This window comes from Paroedura picta, chromosome 4 (assembly GCF_049243985.1).
Source record: "Paroedura picta isolate Pp20150507F chromosome 4, Ppicta_v3.0, whole genome shotgun sequence".
NCBI classification, from domain to species: Eukaryota; Metazoa; Chordata; class Lepidosauria; order Squamata; family Gekkonidae; genus Paroedura; species Paroedura picta.
This window is the reverse complement of record NC_135372.1, coordinates 29052323-29071271: the sequence shown is the minus strand read 5'-3', so window position 1 is coordinate 29071271 and position 18949 is coordinate 29052323. Positions and strand designations below refer to the sequence as shown.

At 51.4% G+C, this 18949-nt stretch overlaps 2 protein-coding genes across 3 annotated transcripts in view; both read right to left on the bottom strand.

Annotated features, from left to right (window-relative positions):
* Window positions 1-682: 682 nt before the first annotated feature.
* HAUS8 (HAUS augmin like complex subunit 8) lies at window positions 683-13603 on the bottom strand. The gene is made up of 10 exons (XM_077332112.1): window positions 13464-13603; window positions 12492-12547; window positions 10263-10356; window positions 9540-9623; window positions 7463-7539; window positions 5752-5826; window positions 5463-5621; window positions 4746-4887; window positions 1463-1604; window positions 683-952 (listed from the first exon to the last, which is right to left on the bottom strand). Exons 1-10 carry the CDS (start codon window positions 13507-13509, stop codon window positions 832-834), a joined length of 996 nt encoding a protein of 331 aa, XP_077188227.1. The 5' UTR covers window positions 13510-13603; the 3' UTR covers window positions 683-831.
* Window positions 13604-15730: 2127 nt separating this feature from the next.
* LOC143835032 (scaffold attachment factor B1-like) overlaps window positions 15731-18949 on the bottom strand; it is a 43464-nt gene continuing 40245 nt past the window's right edge. For both annotated transcript variants that reach the window (XM_077332110.1, XM_077332109.1), the window contains exons 20-21: window positions 18156-18204; window positions 15731-16189 (exon numbers count right to left, since the gene is read on the bottom strand). In XM_077332110.1, the coding sequence (XP_077188225.1) occupies window positions 16060-16189; window positions 18156-18204 (179 nt within the window). In that variant the 3' untranslated portion in view covers window positions 15731-16059. The remainder of the gene's footprint in view (window positions 16190-18155; window positions 18205-18949) is intronic.

Here is an 18949-nt window from a genome sequence, read left to right as displayed (position 1 = left end):
AAGTTAGACCACTACCCTCCCGGTTGGCTCTACGATCCACTGTTCCAGTGCAGACTAACATGGGCGCCCATCGTGATGTGTCTCAAGAAGGGAGCACCTTAATTCTCCTCTGGTCTGCCTTGAAAATCTGCTCCCATGTTCTATAATCCTACTCGCGCTACACATATATGGCTTCTTCTGACAAATCAGCTTCTATTTTGAGCCTCAGCAGACAAACTATAAATGCAGGAAGCAGTGTGACCAACCTTTTCCTTGTTGAGGTATCAGGGAGACAAGCTCTCCTTTCCGCACACAGAAGAGAATGGCAAGCCCCTGGCACAGAACACAAGAGGCCACCTGGAAAAAGCCACTACCGCCCCTCCGGACCCCCTCCCCACTTCAAGGAGTGCGGCCCCCTTCAGAGCCCCTTTTCCTGTGCATGGGGAAGGCATGCCGATCCAGGCTCCTGTGCCTCTTCTGAGGATGCCACCAGGAAAGCCTTAAGAGCCTCCCAAGTAGATCAGGGCAGGGGGCTAGCAAAGCTTGGCACTCAAAGGCTGACTGCCCCTCTGTGTGGAGGCTCCACTGATTTATCACTGCTGAAGGCGCGGACTTTACAGAACGGGAAGCCGGGCTTGCCGCTGGTTTGGGTATTTTCATGCAGGAGTAAGGAAACTCCTTCGCTGAAGCAGAGGAAGCGTACTTGCGGTGGAAAAGTGTTTTTATACGAAATACAGCAAATGTGAAATGGCAGTGGAGCCCAGTCTGATGCTTTTGGCAGTTTTCCCACTTCTGTGGGGTCAGGGGAAGAGGTTCCAGTCCAGCCTCCAGGCCCAGGTGTGCCGCAGGGGCCTAAGGGAAGTAATACTGCTTCATGGCCTCCAGCCCCACGGTCTCTTCGCAGCTTTTCTGGTGGTGCAGCGCAACCTCCTTGCTCACGTCAGCGGAAAGGTTCAGCACAGTGGCAAAGCTCCTGCAAAAGAGGAACAGGCGCAGGAGCAAGTGGCCCCAGGGGTCAAGAGAAGGAGGTCCACAAAGACATGCAGCAGCTGAGAGCCCACTGGACAAAATGGGGCAGGCCTTCAAGTCTCCTGTGCCAAGCACCCAGAAAGCCCCCCTTTCTAGCCCCTCCAAACAAAACTCCTGGCATTAGCTGGTGGCCCTGTTTCTCCTCTGGATATAAGCCATCTGGGCATCTGAGAGACAGAAGGGCACATGATAACATGAACCTGAATGAAGCTAAGCAGGGCTGCAGCTGGCCAACCACTGAGAGCCCTACCTGGCTGGGAGGAGGAGCAGGAAAAAACTCTAACCAGCATGCAAGAGCAAGGGACGGCTGCTCTCTCGTAGGCCCTCTGCCGAGAGGTCCAAAGACAACATGATGCAGGAGTGCTTGTCAAATGCTTGAAATGTTTTGAAACTCTCCTCCCCACACTCCAAAACCACTTGAGGGGTTGGGGGGGGGGGAGCTTCCTGAGAGTACCTTGGGAGCTCGTCATTCAGCTTCTGGGATGCCTCCACCAACTCCTTCAGCACCGGCAGCGCTTGGGCATTGTGCTCCAAATGTTCTGGCCGATTCTGCTCCAGGATGCTCTGTGCGGCGGCCAGGTGTTCTTGCAGGCCAGCTGCCCAGAAAGGGAAAGCACAAGAAGAGATGCCAGGGCCAGCCAAGGATTCATGCAGTGGCAGCTGTGGCTCACACATGCCGGAGACAGAACTATGCTCTAGCTCAGGGGTAGTCAACCTGTGGTTCTCTACAATTCAGCTCATGGGAATCGTAGTCCATGGACATCTGGAGGACCACAGGTTGACTACCCCTGCTCTAGCTGACCAGAATGCCACTTGGGAAGACCACCTTTTGGAATGATTCACATCTTCTATTAGAAACTCCCAGTGCAGCGAGCACAGAAGGGATGGGAGCTTTCCCCATCCATGTGGAGGTTTCACTAATGCAAGATGGCGTCTAAAGCTGGACTCCCTCTCCAGAAGTCTACAGAGCTGGAGCCTTTTCTGCCTGCCCCGTCAGTCTCCTGACTGCGTGAATCAGCGGCAACCAACAGCAATTTGTAGCTAAGCCCAAAATCGTCCCAGCACCCGCGAAACAAACGGCTGGAAAGAGTCTCGCACCGTTAGCTCTGGCAAGGGAGATTTGTTTACTCAATGTGGCTTAAAAGGCAGCATGGAACTCCCACACGCAACACAGCTCGGAAGCAGTTCAAGCTAAGCGCCCAAATCAGTTCAAGTCAAGCCCACCCAGCAGATCCACAGAGGCACGAGGCACAATCGCCTGCCCCTCCTCTCCCCACAATAGACACCCTGTGAAGGAGGTGCAGCTGGGAGAGCTCTGAGAGAACTGTGACTAGTTCAAGGTCACCCAGCTGCCTGCATATGGAAGAGTGGGAAATCAAACCTAGTTCTCCAGATTCGAGGCTGCCGCTCTTAACCACGACACCAACCTGGCTCTTGAAGGAGTGCTAAGCCGGTCCAGGTCAGGCTCAAGACCTGCCCTCCTGGATGCCAGCCTTGCAAAAACAGGGCAGGGTTGTTTGTGTGTTCAACAATACAGGGAGAGTTGTAGCCTTGTTGGCAGACTATTCACATGCGAGACAATGATCCCCAAAGTGGAAGATTCACGTCCCCATGAGTGGGTTTTACAAAAAGCCAACCCTTCCTTGTGGCAGGCCCCAAGCACAGACTCCAGTGAGTCTGCCTGGTCATCCCATCTTCTTTCCAAATGGGAAGAGCTAGCCACGTCACTGTTCTTTAAGGGAAAATTTCCCTTTCCCAAGAGGATTTGTGTCAGGAGTGGTTTTTTTTAAAAAAGCACGCTTTATTTCTGTCTCCTGACTTAAAGATTATTTTGGGATTACACAGCCAAGTACTATTTGAAATTCAGCTGGGGACTGTTTATATTTTTAAGCTTGTTCTTAAGTGACTCCATTGTCTCTGCATTTTATTATTAGCTGTCTCAAGACCTCTGGGCAGAAGCGGGCCCCTTTTCAGTGAAGGAAACGAAATTCAAACACAGCCAACCCTGCAAGGCAAACACCAGGATGTGGACCAAATCTTTGGGAGCCTTAGGATGCTAACTGTTGAGGGTCAGAGTTCTTTGAGGGGGTCAACAGGCATGACCCAGCAGATGATGTTTACCTACACATCCAGAAAGCCTTCCTTATCAAAGGAGGAGCCTAAGTATAAGAGGACAAATCCTCTTGTGGTATTCAAAGCTGGTTAATTAATAGAAAACTGAGAGAAGGAGTCTAAAGGGGCATTATTCATAATGGAAGATGGTAAGCAGTGGGGCACTGCAGGGCTTGATAACTAGGTCTGGAGTTGGGAGGAAACAGCAAAGTGGCTAAGTTTGCAGATTACACTAAGTTGTTCGGGGCAGTGAACACCAGAGAGGACTGTGAAGTGCTCCAGAAAAGTGGGGCATTTGGGTCCATTTCAGTCCCTTTCATATAACTGGTAAACCTCTACATGCTCATATTGGAGGAATCAAAACAGGGGAGACTGACGATTAAGGAAGATCGTGGGTCCCTCTTGTGTTCTGCTTCAATTAAACCACCATGTCTTTCTGGGTTGCTGATGGGCAGCTGGGGGGAGGGGATTTTAGGGGAGCAAGTCGGTATGGGGGGGTGGGGGGGGTTACTGTTTTAAGTTGGACATTTTAAATTTGTAATCAATGTTGTTGTGAGCTGCCACGAGCTGGCTGTGCCAAGAGCAGTAGCATAAAAATATGACAGAATGAGATGAGCAAATAGGAGATAAAAGATAAAGTAAAATAAGACAGAATGATTAGAAGACAGATGAAAGATAGACAGACAAGATAGGGTATCAGTGTGGAAAATGAAGTTCAGCGTGGGAAAATGCGAAGTGATGCACACTGAAGTCAAAAATCCCAACTATGAATACAGGTTGATGGAGTCCAAACTGGCAGTAACTGAGTGGGAGAGAGATCTTGGGACTGATGGTTGAAAACGCAATGAAAAAATGTCAATTCGTTGTGCAACTGCAATAAAAGAGGCAAATGTTATGCTGCAGATTATTTGGGAGGGACTGGCAGACTAGATGGGCCATTGGCCTGATCAAACAGGGCTTCTGTTATGTTCTTAGGAAGGAAGAGGACTGAATGCCTTAGGACGGGGGTCATCAACCCCCGGTCCGCGGCCCGGTCCCGGTCCACGAAGGCCACGGTATCGGGCCGCCGGCAGCCGCGCCTGCCTCCCCCCGCCCACAGCGAGAAGGAAGGGAAGAGGCAGGCGCAGCCACCGGCACGTCGGCGACACAAACGCGCATGCGTGCAGCTGCCAGGCATGCGCGTTAGCACCCCCTGGTGGCGAAAACGTGCACGCACGGCAACTGTACGCATGCGCATTAGCGCCACCTGGTAGCGAAAACATGCATGTGCGGAAACTGCGCATGCGCATTTGTGCAGCACCCGGGCCGTTGGCTCTCTCATCCTGGAGGCGGTCCATGACCTGATAAAGGTTGGGGACCGCTGCCTTAGAAAGGGTCACAGTCTCAGCCCCCCATCCCCCATCCCTGTTTCTTCAATATGGGACTAATTCTGGGCTGCTGTACAAGCACTTTTGTGCACAACTACCAAATGTTTTGTACGTACGCAAAGGGTTATAAGCATTGAGAGAAACACTGCTTTAGAGAAATATAGGAAAGTGAGGGCTTTCGTGCCCTTCTCCCTTGTTAGAATCAAGAAACCAGAATCAAGAAAAGTTACGTCTGCAGACATTGGCTGGATTTCTTACCAAGGAACTGACACCGATTCTCTCCCATGTGGATCTCTTTCAGGGGCAGCTCATGCCGTGTTGAGTCGAGAGCGACGGCAAAGTGCTTGTAGTCCTCGTGGAACTTGGCACACTGCTCCGCCACAGGGGCAAGGACTTCCATCTGGAAGCAGAGGAGGGAGACGCACTCGTACCACCATCTGCTGAGGGACTGGAATAAGCCACAAACAATCTCCCCTAACAGAACCCGGCTGGAGTGCAGCAGCACCACTGGGACCCCACAAGCTTCATTCCGGGTATGAGCTTTCGTGTGCAAACAACCAAACTCTGCTGGCCTGAACAGTGCCACAGGAGTCATTTGTTCTGTTGCCTAGAACCAACATGGCTGTCCACCTGAATCTACTTCCCCCAGGTTCCTGAGACGGGCCTTTAGGCCCTGCTCCGTAGCAGTGCCTTGTTCGCCTGGCAGTTGCCTAAGCACAAATCCTGGGGTCAAAACTGGGGCTTTCTGCATGTAGAGCAGGAGGTCTGCCAAACCAAGGAAACCTGGGGATCACTCACTCCTTGCCATGGGCTCTCTAGGCATTTGCTGGCAGGGGCTCCTGGGAATTGTAGTCCATGGACATCTGGAGGACCACAGGTTGACTACCCCTGCTCTAGGAGACTGCGTCACCCTCCCTTGTCCAGGAGCCTGAGGCAGATGGGATGCACTCCTCCTCCCAGAGCCCCAACCCCCACCTGTTTGTCCAGTGCATCGCGGAGCTCCAGCTCTTGCTTCAGCTGCAGAAGTCTGAGCTTCTTCCTGTGTGCCTCCCTCTGTAGCTTCTCGCGTTCCTCTGAGAGTGCCAGCAGGTTCCTCTCTGCTTTCTCCTCCAAGAGGGCAAGGTTTTTCTCCATCTGTTAGGACAGCAGCATGGTAATAAGTGGACCCCAAAATAGCTGGATGAGCATCTTGTAGGGTTAGGGATATATATATATATATTTTGTTTTCTAAAAAAAAGGCTGCATTAATCTCGAGGCTGCTTACCTTTATGGAGGCGTATGTCAAAAGCAGTGTTTGAGAGTCAAGCATTCGACTCAAATCGTCTGCTTCAGCGGACACCTGGAAAGAACCAAAGATGAACAAGGGGAGGTCTCTGCAGCATTCAGCAGACAATGCCCTCCTCCCAGCAGGTCTCTCATTGCTGATCTACATAAGACTGGGAAGAGTTGCCCTGCAAAATGAACCTCATTACCAGGATCCCTCCCTTCCCTTTAACTTTGTTATTCAAGCCTGCTTGTTATCCAAGCCTGTTAGATGCCAAACATGGTTTCCCTTCCCCATCCAGACTGAGCAAAATGCCTAGTCCTTACAGTGCTAGCCGCACCTTCCTGTCCTATAAGGTAAGGTAAAGGTATCCCCCTGTGCAAGCACTGGGTCATGTCTGACCCTTGGGGTGACACCGTCTAGCATTTTCGTAGCAGACCCAATACAGGGGTAGTCAAACTGCGGCCCTCCAGATGTCCATGGACTACAATTCCCAGGAGCCCCTGCCAGTGAATGCTGGCAGGGGCTCCTGGGAATTGTAGTCCATGGACATCTGGAGGGCCGCAGTTTGACTACCCCTGCTCCAGGGTCTCCTGAGCCAGCAGAGCATCGTAGACGAGAGGTAAGATTTATAGATCAGGAGAGATGGAGGAGTGCCAGGCTATTAGCACAGCACGGATTAGCTTTTGCTCCTGGACAAAGTGTTGATTCAGGAAAAAGGACAATGAATGAAGAACATTTTGGTTTCAGTTATAAAGCTGATAAAAACAAAGCCGCAAGGCAAAGCCAATCAGTGGGTGCAACTTTCACAACCATTGCTCTATCCGCTTGGTGAAACACAGCATTGTCCGTGTCTTGTTACTAATATATTTGCAGAGAGAGAGAGAGAGAAAGAGATCTTTCCTGATACCTGCTTTGCCTATGGACCTTGAACCTTGGGTCTTCCCTGCTTCTTTGGATATTCAGCGTATAAACGTGAAAAGGCTGTACTATTAAAAACCTTATGACATTAAATGATGCCGAAATGATTGATATGTAAACAGAACTTTCTTAAAATGATGTAAATGAGTACATCATTGCTGATTCTGGGGTCCCCCACAGGCCTCCCTCAGTCAGCTTGCTAGAACCCCGCCCAGTTGGTGCCAAGGCCATCACTGTGGGATGATTCCTGTGCCCCGATCTGGAGGGTGCCAAAGGCCTTGGGAAGTCACGAGAAGGCAGTGGGGAAGGGCCAGCCTGCAGGGGCGGTCCTTACCTTAAAAAGGTAAAGGTAAAGGTATCCCCTGTGCAAGCACCGAGTCATGTCTGACCCTTGGGGTGACGCCCTCCAGCGTTTTCATGGCAGACTCAATACGGGGTGGTTTGCCAGTGCCTTCCCCAGTCATTACCGTTTACCCCCCAGCAAGCTGGGTACTCATTTTACCGACCTCGGAAGGATGGAAGGCTGAGTCGACCTTGAGCCGGCTGCTGGGATCGAACTCCCAACCTCATGGGCAAAGCTTTCCGACAGCTGCCTTACCACTCTGCGCCACAAGAGGCTCATACCTTACCTTACCCAGGCGCAAAGGGAAGATCCTCGGCAGGAACACGTAGCCGCAGGTGGTAGGCCAAGAGGCTCACTGCGGCATGCACAGAATTTGCTCGTTTGTGGGGACCCCCCTTCCCCCCAAGCCAAACAGGTCCTCCGTTTGGCTTCTGCTGCTTCACTCACCCGGGCCTGCTGTTTCCTGGAGGCACCTTTCATGGCAGGATATGACTTTGAGAGTGGCATTGCAGGTCGGGGTGTGTCTGGACATCCGCAAGCAGTGAGACACAAAAGACAGGGTTTTACCCCATGGAAAACATGGCTAAAGAACCCCTGTGTTGAAAGGTTTCAGGAGGCCAACAGAAGATGGTTCGTCCACGTTCAAAGATGGTTCGTCCACCTGCACGCCCTTGCAGGTGTACCTTGTGATTCCTCCCTTTATAGCAGCGGTCCCCAACCTTTCTGTGGTGGGGTACCGCCTCCGGCGGTGGGGGAGAGCTGACGGCCTGGGTGCCGAGCTCACACGGCAGCTGCGCGCAAATGTATATGCGCAGTTGCCGCGCATGCACATTTTTGTCAGGAGGGGTGCAAACGAGCATGCGCAGCTGCTCCGCACATGCACATTTGCGTAGCCGGCATGCCGGCGGCTGCCCCTATCTCTTCCCCTCCCTCTCACAGTGAGAAGCTAGCCGGGCCGCGAGCGAAGAAGCAATTACAAAACAGGTTCTAATCCAAAAAGCTCCCATAAAATCCCATTATAACCAATAACACAATATAAGAAACAAAGCAACCAGGGGTGCCCAGAATTGGTAGCAGACATCTTTTTGGAGGGGGAGGAGGGACCAGATCTATGCCCTGAACTGGCCTCATCCATAAACGTGGTGGAAGAGCTCCGGTCTTGCAAGCCCTGCAGAATGCCGAAAAGCTCCTGCAGGGCCCACAGGTGTTCCGGGAGTTCATTCCACCTGGTGGGGGCCAGGACCGAAAAGGCCCTGACCCTGGTCGAGGCCAGATGGGTTTCTCTGGGGCTGGAGATGATCAACAGATTGGGGCCTCAGAGTGCAAAGCCCTGCGTGGGGCATGGAGCAACAAGTGGTCCTGCAGATATGTGGGTACCAGGCCGCACAGGGCCTTAAAGGTCAATACCAAAACCTTGAACCGGATCCTGGCCGCAACTGGCAACCAATGCGGCTGCCCCAGCACAGGCTAGATATGGGCCCTCCAAGATGGACCTTGAAGGGAACCTGTTCCAGGGTTTGGGCTAACTGATGCACCTTCCCTATCACAAAGAGAGAGACAAAGGACTCGGAACCATGCTGACTGCAGTTTGAGAGAACAAGATAAGGAAGGAAGAGGATCGGACCCAGGTGCAGGTTAGGCCTGTGGTTTCAATCCATCAGGCAAGGTATTTTGCCTTCACGTTCCATATTGCTGGTGAAAAGCACCAAAGGTGGGAGATGGCGCCTTGCTCAATTAGGCTCTGTACAGGACACAGTCTCAAGACGGCAATATGAAACATTCATGACATTAACAGGTTTTCTGAGAAATAGATCTCTCATGAAATCCGAGGAGAGACTGCTCCTTCTAAGAGTATCAAATAACACATTTGACAAGAGTGTCAACTAAGGTTGGGTGCTTTGGCTGCCGATGTGGCTGTTTGCGCCTGAAGCTGCCAGCGCTGTGGGGGGGGGGGGGGTTGCGCTCTGCGCCAGCCGCCACCGCCTCTCACCCCCGTACGGCAAACGCTGGCTACTTCGGGTGCAAATGGCCGCTTTGCCAGCCAACCCTAGTGTCAACACTGTTTAAGTCTGAGTATCCAACCCTTCTTTCGCCACAGCATAATTTCCTTGTAAAGGCCGCACCTACCCCCCCGGTTACTAAAAGAGGGCCAATTTAGGGGTATTTGTGTGTGTGCTGGAAGAAAGGGTCTCCGAGGAATTACTTTGGTTTCAGCAAGAATTCAGACTTGGCCTTTGAACTGCAGTCTCCCCTCAATTGTGTCTATGACAGGGGTAGTCAACCTGTGGTCCTCCAGATGTTCATGGACTACAATTCCCACAAGCCCCTGCCAGCGTTTGCTGGCAGGAGCTCGTGGGAATTGTAGTCCATGAACATCTGGAGGACCACAGGTTGACTACCCCTGGTCTATGACACGGCAGGGGGCCGCCATTAGAAAAGCCACTGCCCAAAGTGCTAACTTCATGGCCATTAAGTGGAACTAGCAGTGTGCTAAATGGAATCTCAGCCAGAAAAAATCACCCACCATTGATTGCTGAGAACTCCAGTTCAGGTGGAGCATTCCCATGGCCTTCCAGGACTGTTGACTGCAGCACCTTGAAGGTAGTTTCTGGGGGAATAGAAATGGAGAAAGATCTATTTATTTATTTAGATTTCTATACCGCCCTTCCCTACGGCTCTGAGCGGCTTACATTAAACACGGTGGAATGCTTACATGGAATATTACAACCTGTCCCCTATCAAAGCTTAGTACGAGCTACTCAAAGCGAGTGAAGAGGGCAAGCCCTTAGCCAGTTCCTTGACTTTCATAGAATCATAAAGAAATAGAGGTTGGAAGGGACCACATGGGTCATCTAGTCCAACCTCCTGCATTATCCAGGACTCCTCCAGCAAGGATATTAGCAACATCTTGAAAGCTACAAAGCGTGGGGCTAGACAGGAGACCGGGGTTCCAACCAGTCACATCAGATAGACAGAGAATCCACTTACCAGCCTGTTTTTCCCAGAAGGGCAGTAGAAAACTAGCTTGCTACGGCATTGGTACTGACAAGTGCTCAGCTGAAAAGGAACACTGCTCAAGCACACACTCTTCACAGAGGGATGGTGTGTGCATACTCTTTTGTACCTTCCAGGACATCCTGCAGTTATATGGGGGTTTTGTGGCAGGGAAATTGGAAAGGTTCCCTGATCCCCCATGCTAAGATATGGAGGCAAACTGCCAATGGGCAGCATGAAGCCCCAAGCTTACCCAAAGTCCCTTTCTGCTTCTGAGATTGAGCTGGGGGTCTCTTGGCCAAGACTGTCCTCTCCGGTCCTTTGGTGCCAGACTGGCTGATATTGACCTGTAGGGGAAAGAGAGCAAGAGTGAAATCAGCAGTCCCCACACTTCATTTTCCTGGGGGTGGGAGGTGATACAGTGCAATAACTTGCCCAATCCTAAATGTTTTTCCATAGCAGAAAGACTCACCTGTCTTGAGAGGGCTTATTTCCAATAGGCATACCAAACAGAGCGTCAGAGAACTCAGAGTCAAGAGAGGGCTATTGTCCAGTCTGCACAAGTTACACTTGGCACTCCTAAACCTGAAAGTGCACCAAGCAGTTGTTCCCTTTTAAAGAGAACTTGACACACAGGCCCAAACAGCCACACATATAAGCAGGCTTCTCCATTTCTTAAAAAGAAACTGTTTTTTTTAGATGGGATATAAACCACTATACATGCTTGGTGTAGTGGTTAAGAGCGGTGGCAGCTCATTATCTTCACAGAATCATAGTTAGAAGGGACCTCATGGGTCATCTAGTCCAACCCCTGCACTATGCAGGACACTCATAACCTTCTTGCTCATCCACTGTAACCTGCCACCCCCTTGAACCTTCACAGAATCAGCCTCTCCATCAGATGGCTATCCAGCCTCTTGTTTAAAAATTTCCAAAGATTGAGTCCAGTCCATGAGCAACAATGGAAACCAATTCCAAGCACATCCCTGAGGAAGCCAACAAGAGCCCCCAAGAGCTATAGCCCTTTGCTACAGTCAAGGATCATCAGCTAAAGCCACCGGGGTTGCCTCCTTCACATGGTTTCCAATATAGCTTACATTAATGCAGCTCCTAGGATCCTCACAGGGACAGCTTGCAGGGCCCATATCCAGCCTGTGCTGAGGCAGCTGCACTGGTTGCCAGTTGCAGCCCAGATCAGGTTCAAGGTTCTGGCTATCTGTGGCCTGGGCCCCACATATCTGCGGGACCTTATTTGTCCTTATGCCCCCGCAGGGCATTAAGCTCTGTAGGTGCTAATCTGTTGGAGATCCCTAGCCCGTGGGAGGTTCACCTGGTCACAACCGGGCCCCGGACTTTTTTGGTCTTGGCCCCGATCTGGTGGTATGAGCTCCAGGGAGAGCTGAGGGCCCTGACGGAACCAGCGCAGTTCTGCAGGGCCTGTAAGATGGAGTTCTTCTGGCTGAGGCTAGAAGACCAGGGCCCCTCCTGGAATCAGCATATCAATTTGGCAACCTGGATTCCCCCACCCCCATGGCATTGTAAGGAGGCTGCTGAGTAGGGGAGGATATTTTGCCACCAGCCGCCTGAAAGCTTTGCCCATGAGGTTGGGAGTTCAATCCCAGCAGCCGGCTCAAGGTTGACTCAGCCTTCCATCCTTCCGAGGTCGGTAAAATGAGTACCCAGCTTGCTGGGGGGTAAACGGTAATGACTGGGGAAGGCACTGGCAAACCACCCCGTATTGAGTCTGCCAAGAAAACGCTAGAGGGCGTCACCCCAAGGGTCAGACATGACTCGGTGCTTGCACAGGGGATACCTTTACCTTTTATGCTTTAATGGGTGGTTTTAATTGTTTTACTGTACTTTATTATTGGGGGCATGAATATTAACCGCCAGGAGCCACTAGGGAGGGAGTGGCAGGATACAAATACAAATGAATATATAAAATAAATTATTAAGTTATAGTAAACAAATTATACATACTTGTCTGTAATGATTAGATTAACACAGCAATTATTAGAATAACACAGCCTCAACCTATTGCCTATGGAGAGAAAACACTATTCCTGCCTCTTATTTCTCCTAATAATATATGTAGAAGTCTCTTTTTTGCCACACATTTAGTCTTAAAGGATACAGTTACCAGAGTGTTCTCTGGCCCAAAGAAGTTCTTCAGTGACAGTCCCCCTTTCAAACTTGTTCTTTTCCCTGCCCACCAGATACGAAACATGCTCCAGCGTAACAGACATCTTTTAAAACTTCTCAGCAGTGTTATCTAGCAGTTCTTCTGCATGCCTGCCCAAATCCCAAAACACGCCTTCCCCATTCTTTTAGGTGGAGATTTTAGCTTCCCAATCCCCACCCAGTATTTTGGACTTGATAACCCAATAGCTTACTACTAGTCCATCTGCATCCCACCAAAACCTTGGCAATGTCACAGGGCTTGCATCCCGACTGCACAGTGGACGATTAACCCAGCGCTTACCTTGCCAGGGTTCTTCTTATCATAATTTAAATAGCGGGAGGGCACAATCCTGCCCCCTGCAGAAAAAGAAGAAACAGAAAGTGGGCGTCACCCTAAGGGCAGGTACAGAACGGCCTCTCGCCAGCCAGCACCCACTAGGGAAACAGGCAGGCGCAAGCAGAGTCTCCTTATAGCATGCCTTCCCCTGAGCATGCACAGAGCGTTGCCTCCGGTCCGACCCCCCCCCCCAGCTCCCCTCCTCCACCTCGCAGTGTGCCTTCCCCTGGGCATGCACAGAGCGCTACCTCAGGTCCGGTCCCCCCCCAGCCCCTCGGAGTGCGCCTTCCCCTGGGCATGCACAGAGAGCTGTCTCCGGTCCGCCCCCCCCCGGAGTTCGCTTTCCCCTGGGCATGCACAGAGAGCTGCCTCCGGTCCGGTCCCCCCCAACCCCTCAGAGTGCGCCTTCCCCTGGGCATGCACAAAGAGCTGCCTCCGGTCCGGTCCACCTGCCCCTTGGAGTTCGCCTTCCCCTGTGCATGCACAGAGAGCTGCCTCCGGTCCCCCCACCCCGCCCCTCGGAGTGCACCTTCCCCTGGGCATGCACAGAGAGCTGCCTCCGGTCTGGTCCCCCCCCCTCGGAGTTCGCCTTCCCCTGGGCATGCACAGAGAGCTGCCTCCGGTCCGACCCCCCCCAGCTCCCCTCCTCCGCCTCGCAGTGCGCCTTCCCCTGGGCATGCACAGAGTGCTACCTCAGGTCCGGTCCCCCCCAGCCCCTCGGAGTGCGCCTTCCCCTGGGCATGCATAGAGAGCTGCCTCCGGTCCGGTCCCGCCCCTCGGAGTGCGCCTTCCCCTGGGCATGCACAGAGCGCTGCCTCCGGTCCGGTCCCCCCCAGCTCCCCTCCTCCGCCTCGCACCGCGCCTTCCCCTGGGCATGCACAGAGCGCTGCCCCTCCCCCGCCAGCTGAGCTGGTGCCGCGGGCGTTCCGGCCTCACCTCTGGCTTTGGGTCTGGCTCCGCTGCCCGAGCCGGCCTCCGCCATGCTGAACTTGTCGCCTTCCCGCCACGGCGCTCGAATGGAGAGATATGCGTGCGCAGCAGAAGCCCGGGCGAGGAGCGGAAATGACGCACACTGACAGGCCCGGCTTCCGGCCTGTGAAGCGCCCCAGCGGACCCCTCCTCGGGCATGCGCGGCGGGGCGGGAGCCCTAGCCGTTCTGGGCGGGGGCGGTGGTGCTTGCCGGATGTCCCTCCGAGCCCCGCCGGGACCCTTCGGGGGCTTCTCCGCCTCGCGGTCTCTTGCCCGCGTTTTGAATATGTCGGTGTTGAGGCACAGCCTGGCTGAAGAGGATGGCGGCAGCAGCCGAGGCCCTCCAGTCCCAGGGACGCCTTCAGGGACCCCTTGCTGTGTGGAGCACCCGACAACCAGACAGGACTTCTCACTGGCCACAGCTGAAACCACGATGCTAGACAGTGGCCTCTCCCCAAGACAGAACTTGTGTCTACACTGCAAGGATTTTTTTTTGGGGGGGGGGGAGGGCGGTGCTGCAGAGAAGTATCTCCTTTATCTCCACCTTCAGGCGGCAAGAGGGGCATTCTCCAACCTAGGGCTTGCCTGGCTCCTTTGCCCATTAGCTGAGCCTTCCTGCCCAGATTATTTGAGGAGGGAAGGAAGGCAGGTGACTTCCGGGCCTCACTCTGCAGTACAGTACAGTACAGTACAGCACCTATGGCAGGCCCCCACTCACACGATGCTTAAGGTAGGAGAGGTATGTATCCCAGGCAAGGGCAATGACATTCATATAGATCATGCAGTACTTTGGGGGAAGGTACAAGAAGTTGATGAGCAGTGCTGGTGGCAGAAAAGAGCAAGAGTCCAGTAGCATCTTCAAGACTAACACAATTGTGGCAGGAGAGAAGCTTTCGTGAGCAATAACAGAATTTAAACCAGGAAAAAGATGGATGCTTTGGACACACCAGAACTGGGCAGAAAACTCTGGAGGAAAGCAGCTTCCAAAAGCTATGACGGGTGATATTGAATTCTGAAAAACTGAAATCTAATCAAGAAAAAAAAATTCACTAATTAGCGTAACGTTATTCTGAAAGGTATCTGGGCTGGAGTTGGTTCCCTCTACTCGCGTTTCCTGTTTTCCATTCAGATGCTGTCCAGGCTCGGTCCTGGGATATGCAAATCTCTATCTTTATGGCCTTGCTCTCTGGGCTAGCTGCTAGAGGCAGCTGGGGTAATTTTGGCACGATGGTTAAGTTTTGCAAATTTGCTGCCCTTTAGCCCCAGGGGCCTGTCTTCCTATTCAACTGGTCATACGGACGTGAAAGATATTGCATTGGTTGAGATGGATTCTGGGGTAGCAAAACCTCGCTGCCTCTTGGATTACTGTACTTGGATTACTATTACTATGCTATTAAAGGTTTTTGAAATTTGTAATATAAAACTGCAGTCTGTATCCGTTCAATCTATTGTTAGCACTTTTTCACTATCTTGTCAGAGCTCAGAAGCCAAGCAGGGCCAGCCCTGGTCAGTACTTGGACAGGAAGCCAGCACCGGGTCACTCTGCAGAGGCAGGCAATGGCAGACCATCTCTCAACTTAGAAACCCTACTGGGTTACCATAAGTCAGGTGTGACTTGATGCCAATTTCCACCCCCACAGTCCCTGTGGCCTGTCTGCTATAGCAGTATCCTGCTGCCACTGCATTGTTCTGCACTTATGAAATACCGTTTGATGTTGTTTAATATCCAATACTATTTTTGCTCGCTTCAGATTTTTTTCTGCCATCAAGTCAGAGCTGACTTCTGGTGATCCCATGTGATTTTCAACACAAAGACCAGGGGTGGGCAAACTGTGACCCTCCAGATGTCCATGGACTACAATTCCCATGAGCCCCTGCCAGCGAATTGTAGTCCATGGACATCTGGAGGGCCACAGTTTGCCCACCCCTAACAAAGACGTTCAGAAGTGGTTTGCCCTCACCTGCCTCTGCACTGCAGCCCTGGTGTTCCTCAGAGGTCTCCCATCCGAATACTGACTGCGGCCAGCCCTGCTTAACTTTTAGCTTACATGCAAGATACTTTAACCTAGTTGAAAATCTGTTTTCCATACTCATTTTTTTTAGGGAGGAGGGAGTTCATTGAAGCCCCCACCCCCCATTTCCACAGTCCCTTGCACGGGAATACAAGATACCATGTGCAGGACACAAGAGCTCAGAACTCACACTTGCAAAAACTTCAGAAAACAGCAGCCAGGCAATTGTAAACTGTTTTTATTTTATTTATAGAAAATGGAATGCCTCATAAAAGAAATGCATTTTCTTTTAAATGGAGGTGTGGGGGGGGGTTGTAAGGGTAGCACATACAGAAACACATTACCAAAACAAAAATGAAAACGAAACCAAAATAAACAGAATAACGAAACCAAACCTGAATGGGTTCACATTTTGAGCTACGAAGTAAAACAACAAAGGTTAACTTAAGAGTCACAGTCAGTGGGATACTGAGCAGTAGTGTTGTAGTCCGTTGCCGTTGTACAGTGGGGGGGGGGGGCGGCGGCGGGGGGGGGGGAAGCCGATAAAACATTCAATAGCGGCGATTGAATCGAGGATCGTTGGGCCGGCTCCCTCTGTCCTGCCCCGAGAAGCCTTCGTCTTGGGCCTCTCCGCCATGCGAGGCTTGGCCCTGCGTGCTGCTTGGCACAAAGCGACCCCGCCTAAGAAAAAGTAAGCAAGGCTTTGTGAGCAGCCTCTCCATGTACCATGACATTTCTTCCTGAGTTGCTGCGTGGCTGGGTGGGGTTGAGCAGGAAGGGAGGGGGTGAGGGTCTTTTCTATCCACTGGGCAACTTTTAGTAATTGTGGAGTTTTTAATTGTTCTTATCTTTACTTTGTGGTGTTTTTATTTTATTTGTTTTCATTTATTACTCATCACTCCTGGACCCCGCCAGCTTGTGGCGGCTTACAATAAGATTTAAAACCCACATAAAAACATACAATATCATAAAACCATACTATTGATAAAAGACCACTCCATAAACCACCCCTCACCCACCTATCACCACTCTATAACAACAGCAACCACCACACGCACACCCAGAGGGAGTTCGTCTAGTGATGCCCAGCCTATGGGTGCCCAAGAGGGACCCGTTCTTCCTAGCCTGGACTGAGTCAAATGCCTAGCAGAAGAGCTTCGTCTTGCAGGCGCCTGTGGAACTGTGACAGCTCTGTCAGGGCCCTTAGCTCTTCCAGGAGCTCATTCCACCAGATCGGAGCCAAGACCGAAAAGGCCCTGGTCCTGGATGCCAGGTGTGCCTCCCGGGGATAACCAACAAATTCAAAACCATAGACCGAAAGGCCCTGCGGGGGAGGCATAAGGAAACAAACGGTCCCTCAGATAAGTGGGGCTCAGGCTGCAGATGGCCTTAAGGGTCAGAACCAAAACCTTTAAACTGATTTGGAAGGCAGCGCATCTGCCTCAGCACAGGTTGGATGCGGATCCTTCAAGATGATCTTGTAAGGACCCCAGCCGCCACATTTTGCACCAAAGAGCCAGTTTGGTGTAGTGGTTAGGAGTGCGGACTTCTAATCTGGCATGCCAGGTTCGATTCTGCGCTCCCCCACATGCAGCCAGCTGGGTGACCTTGGGCTCGCCACGGCACTGATAAAACTGTTCCGACTGAGCAGGGCTCTCTCAGCCTCACGTACCCCACAGGGTATCTGTTGTGGGGAGAGGAAAGGGAAGGCGACTGTAAGCAGCTTTGAGACTCCTTCAGATAGAGAAAAGAGGCATATAAGAAACAACTCTTCTTCAATTCCAATTTCCTAGTAAGAGGTAAGGGTAGGCCCGCATAGAGCGAGTTACAATAGTCTAATCTGGATCACTGTGGCCAAGTGTTCTGGAGACAGGTAGGGCGCTAGTAGCCTCACCTGGTGCAGGTAGTAAAACGCCAACTGGGCTAACCCTCATGAGCTGAGCCTCCATAGAAAGAGAGGCATCAAAGATCATTCCCAAATTCCTAGTGGAAGATACAGCCATGAGCTGCACCCCATCCAGGAAGGAAAGACATGTTTCCTGATTCTGCCCCCTTTTACCCAGCCACAAGACCTCTATTTTGGAGGGGCTCAGTTTCAGGTGACTGTGCCTGAGCCATCCAGACACCACTTTGAACAAGCCTGTAGCCGGCTCCTGGACCTGATGGGGGAAGATGTCAGGCATCTGACATACCCCAGACGTGATGCTGGAGAATCAGATAAGGCTTCCGGGTCAGGCTCGGCCACCGGCTGAGCAACTAAAAGGCTGCTCCTGACTCCCTCACCTACCAGGAGTCAGGTCTGAGAGTTCTGCCTGTCTAAGACTACCCTTGACAGCCAAGCCTCCCTTACTGCAAAGGCAGAGCAGGCCAGCAAGATGGTGAGTGATGCTGGTCTCCTCCAGGTGATGCTGGTCTCCTCCAGGAAAATCAAGTTACCTGATCTCAGTAACAAAATAAAATGTAGAAAATTCCAAGGGAGCTAATCAGCACCTTACAGGAAACTTACATATAAATACAAAAGGTTTGGAAAGCACAGAAGGTTAAAAAGAAGAAAGCCAACAACAGAGAGACTAAAACTCTACCTGAGGGAAGAAAAAGAAAGGCCAACAGAGTTCAGAGTTCAAATGGCTAGTGCAAAATTCCTTACCCAGACATTCCACCTCGCATCCCATAACCGCGTCTCCCTCTGCCCCCACCTGGAAGGAAAATAAGCGTGCTAAGGGAACATCCACTCTACAAACATTAACTGCTGTGAAACCCATCAAATTGTCCTGTCACTCTCCCCTCCTCCTCCCAGTAGTTATGTCCACAACTGCTTGTTTGTCAAAGATCTCCAGGTCCTTTTAGCTAATGGGCTCCTGCAATCGAATAAATGCTTGAGTTCAAACAAAAGTGCCGCATTCTCATTGCCAGGAAGCCTGCCCAAAGCAAAGCTGCTTACAGCATGAAAGTCATAAAAGGTGATATAACCCACCATTCCAGCATCACAGAGCATAGAGTCACATGAAGCGCCTTAAAATGCGTATTAAGCATTTTGCAATCCAAATAACAAGGCTATAAAATGATGAGGAAATATGGCCTTTAGTTAAATGCCTGGGTAAAAGAAATGTTTTGGGCAGGCATAGACAGTCTTGGAAGAGGCTGTGCTTCAAGTAAGATATCTTCACTTGCTCCTGTCCTCAGGCTGTATATGAAATTCTACTCACTGCTAGATTGACAGCTTTCCCTCCTCTGATAGGACACGGACCGAAACAACCTTCCTTAAGCATTGTCCTGCACTGGAATATTTGTGAATATTTTGTACCACTGTAATTAAGTTAGCTAGTCAGTATCAGAAATTCTACTATCTTAAGTGTCATACATTTAAAGGTAAAGGTATCCCCTGTGCAAGCACCGAGTCATGTCTGATGCTTGGGGTGACGCCCTCTAGCGTTTTCTTGG

Excerpts from the sequence above, each read along its gene's own strand:
- HAUS8 (XM_077332112.1), bottom strand. The coding sequence starts at position 13,509 with ATGGCGGAGGCCGGCTCGGGCAGCGGAGCCAGACCCAAAGCCAGAG. Across the intron at positions 10,357-12,491 it reads ATAAGAAGAACCCTGGCAAG|GTCAATATCAGCCAGTCTGG; the intron begins GTAAGCGCTGGG and ends TTTCCCCTACAG. Across the intron at positions 7,540-9,539 it reads GGAGTTCTCAGCAATCAATG|ACACACCCCGACCTGCAATG; the intron begins GTGGGTGATTTT and ends GCGGATGTCCAG.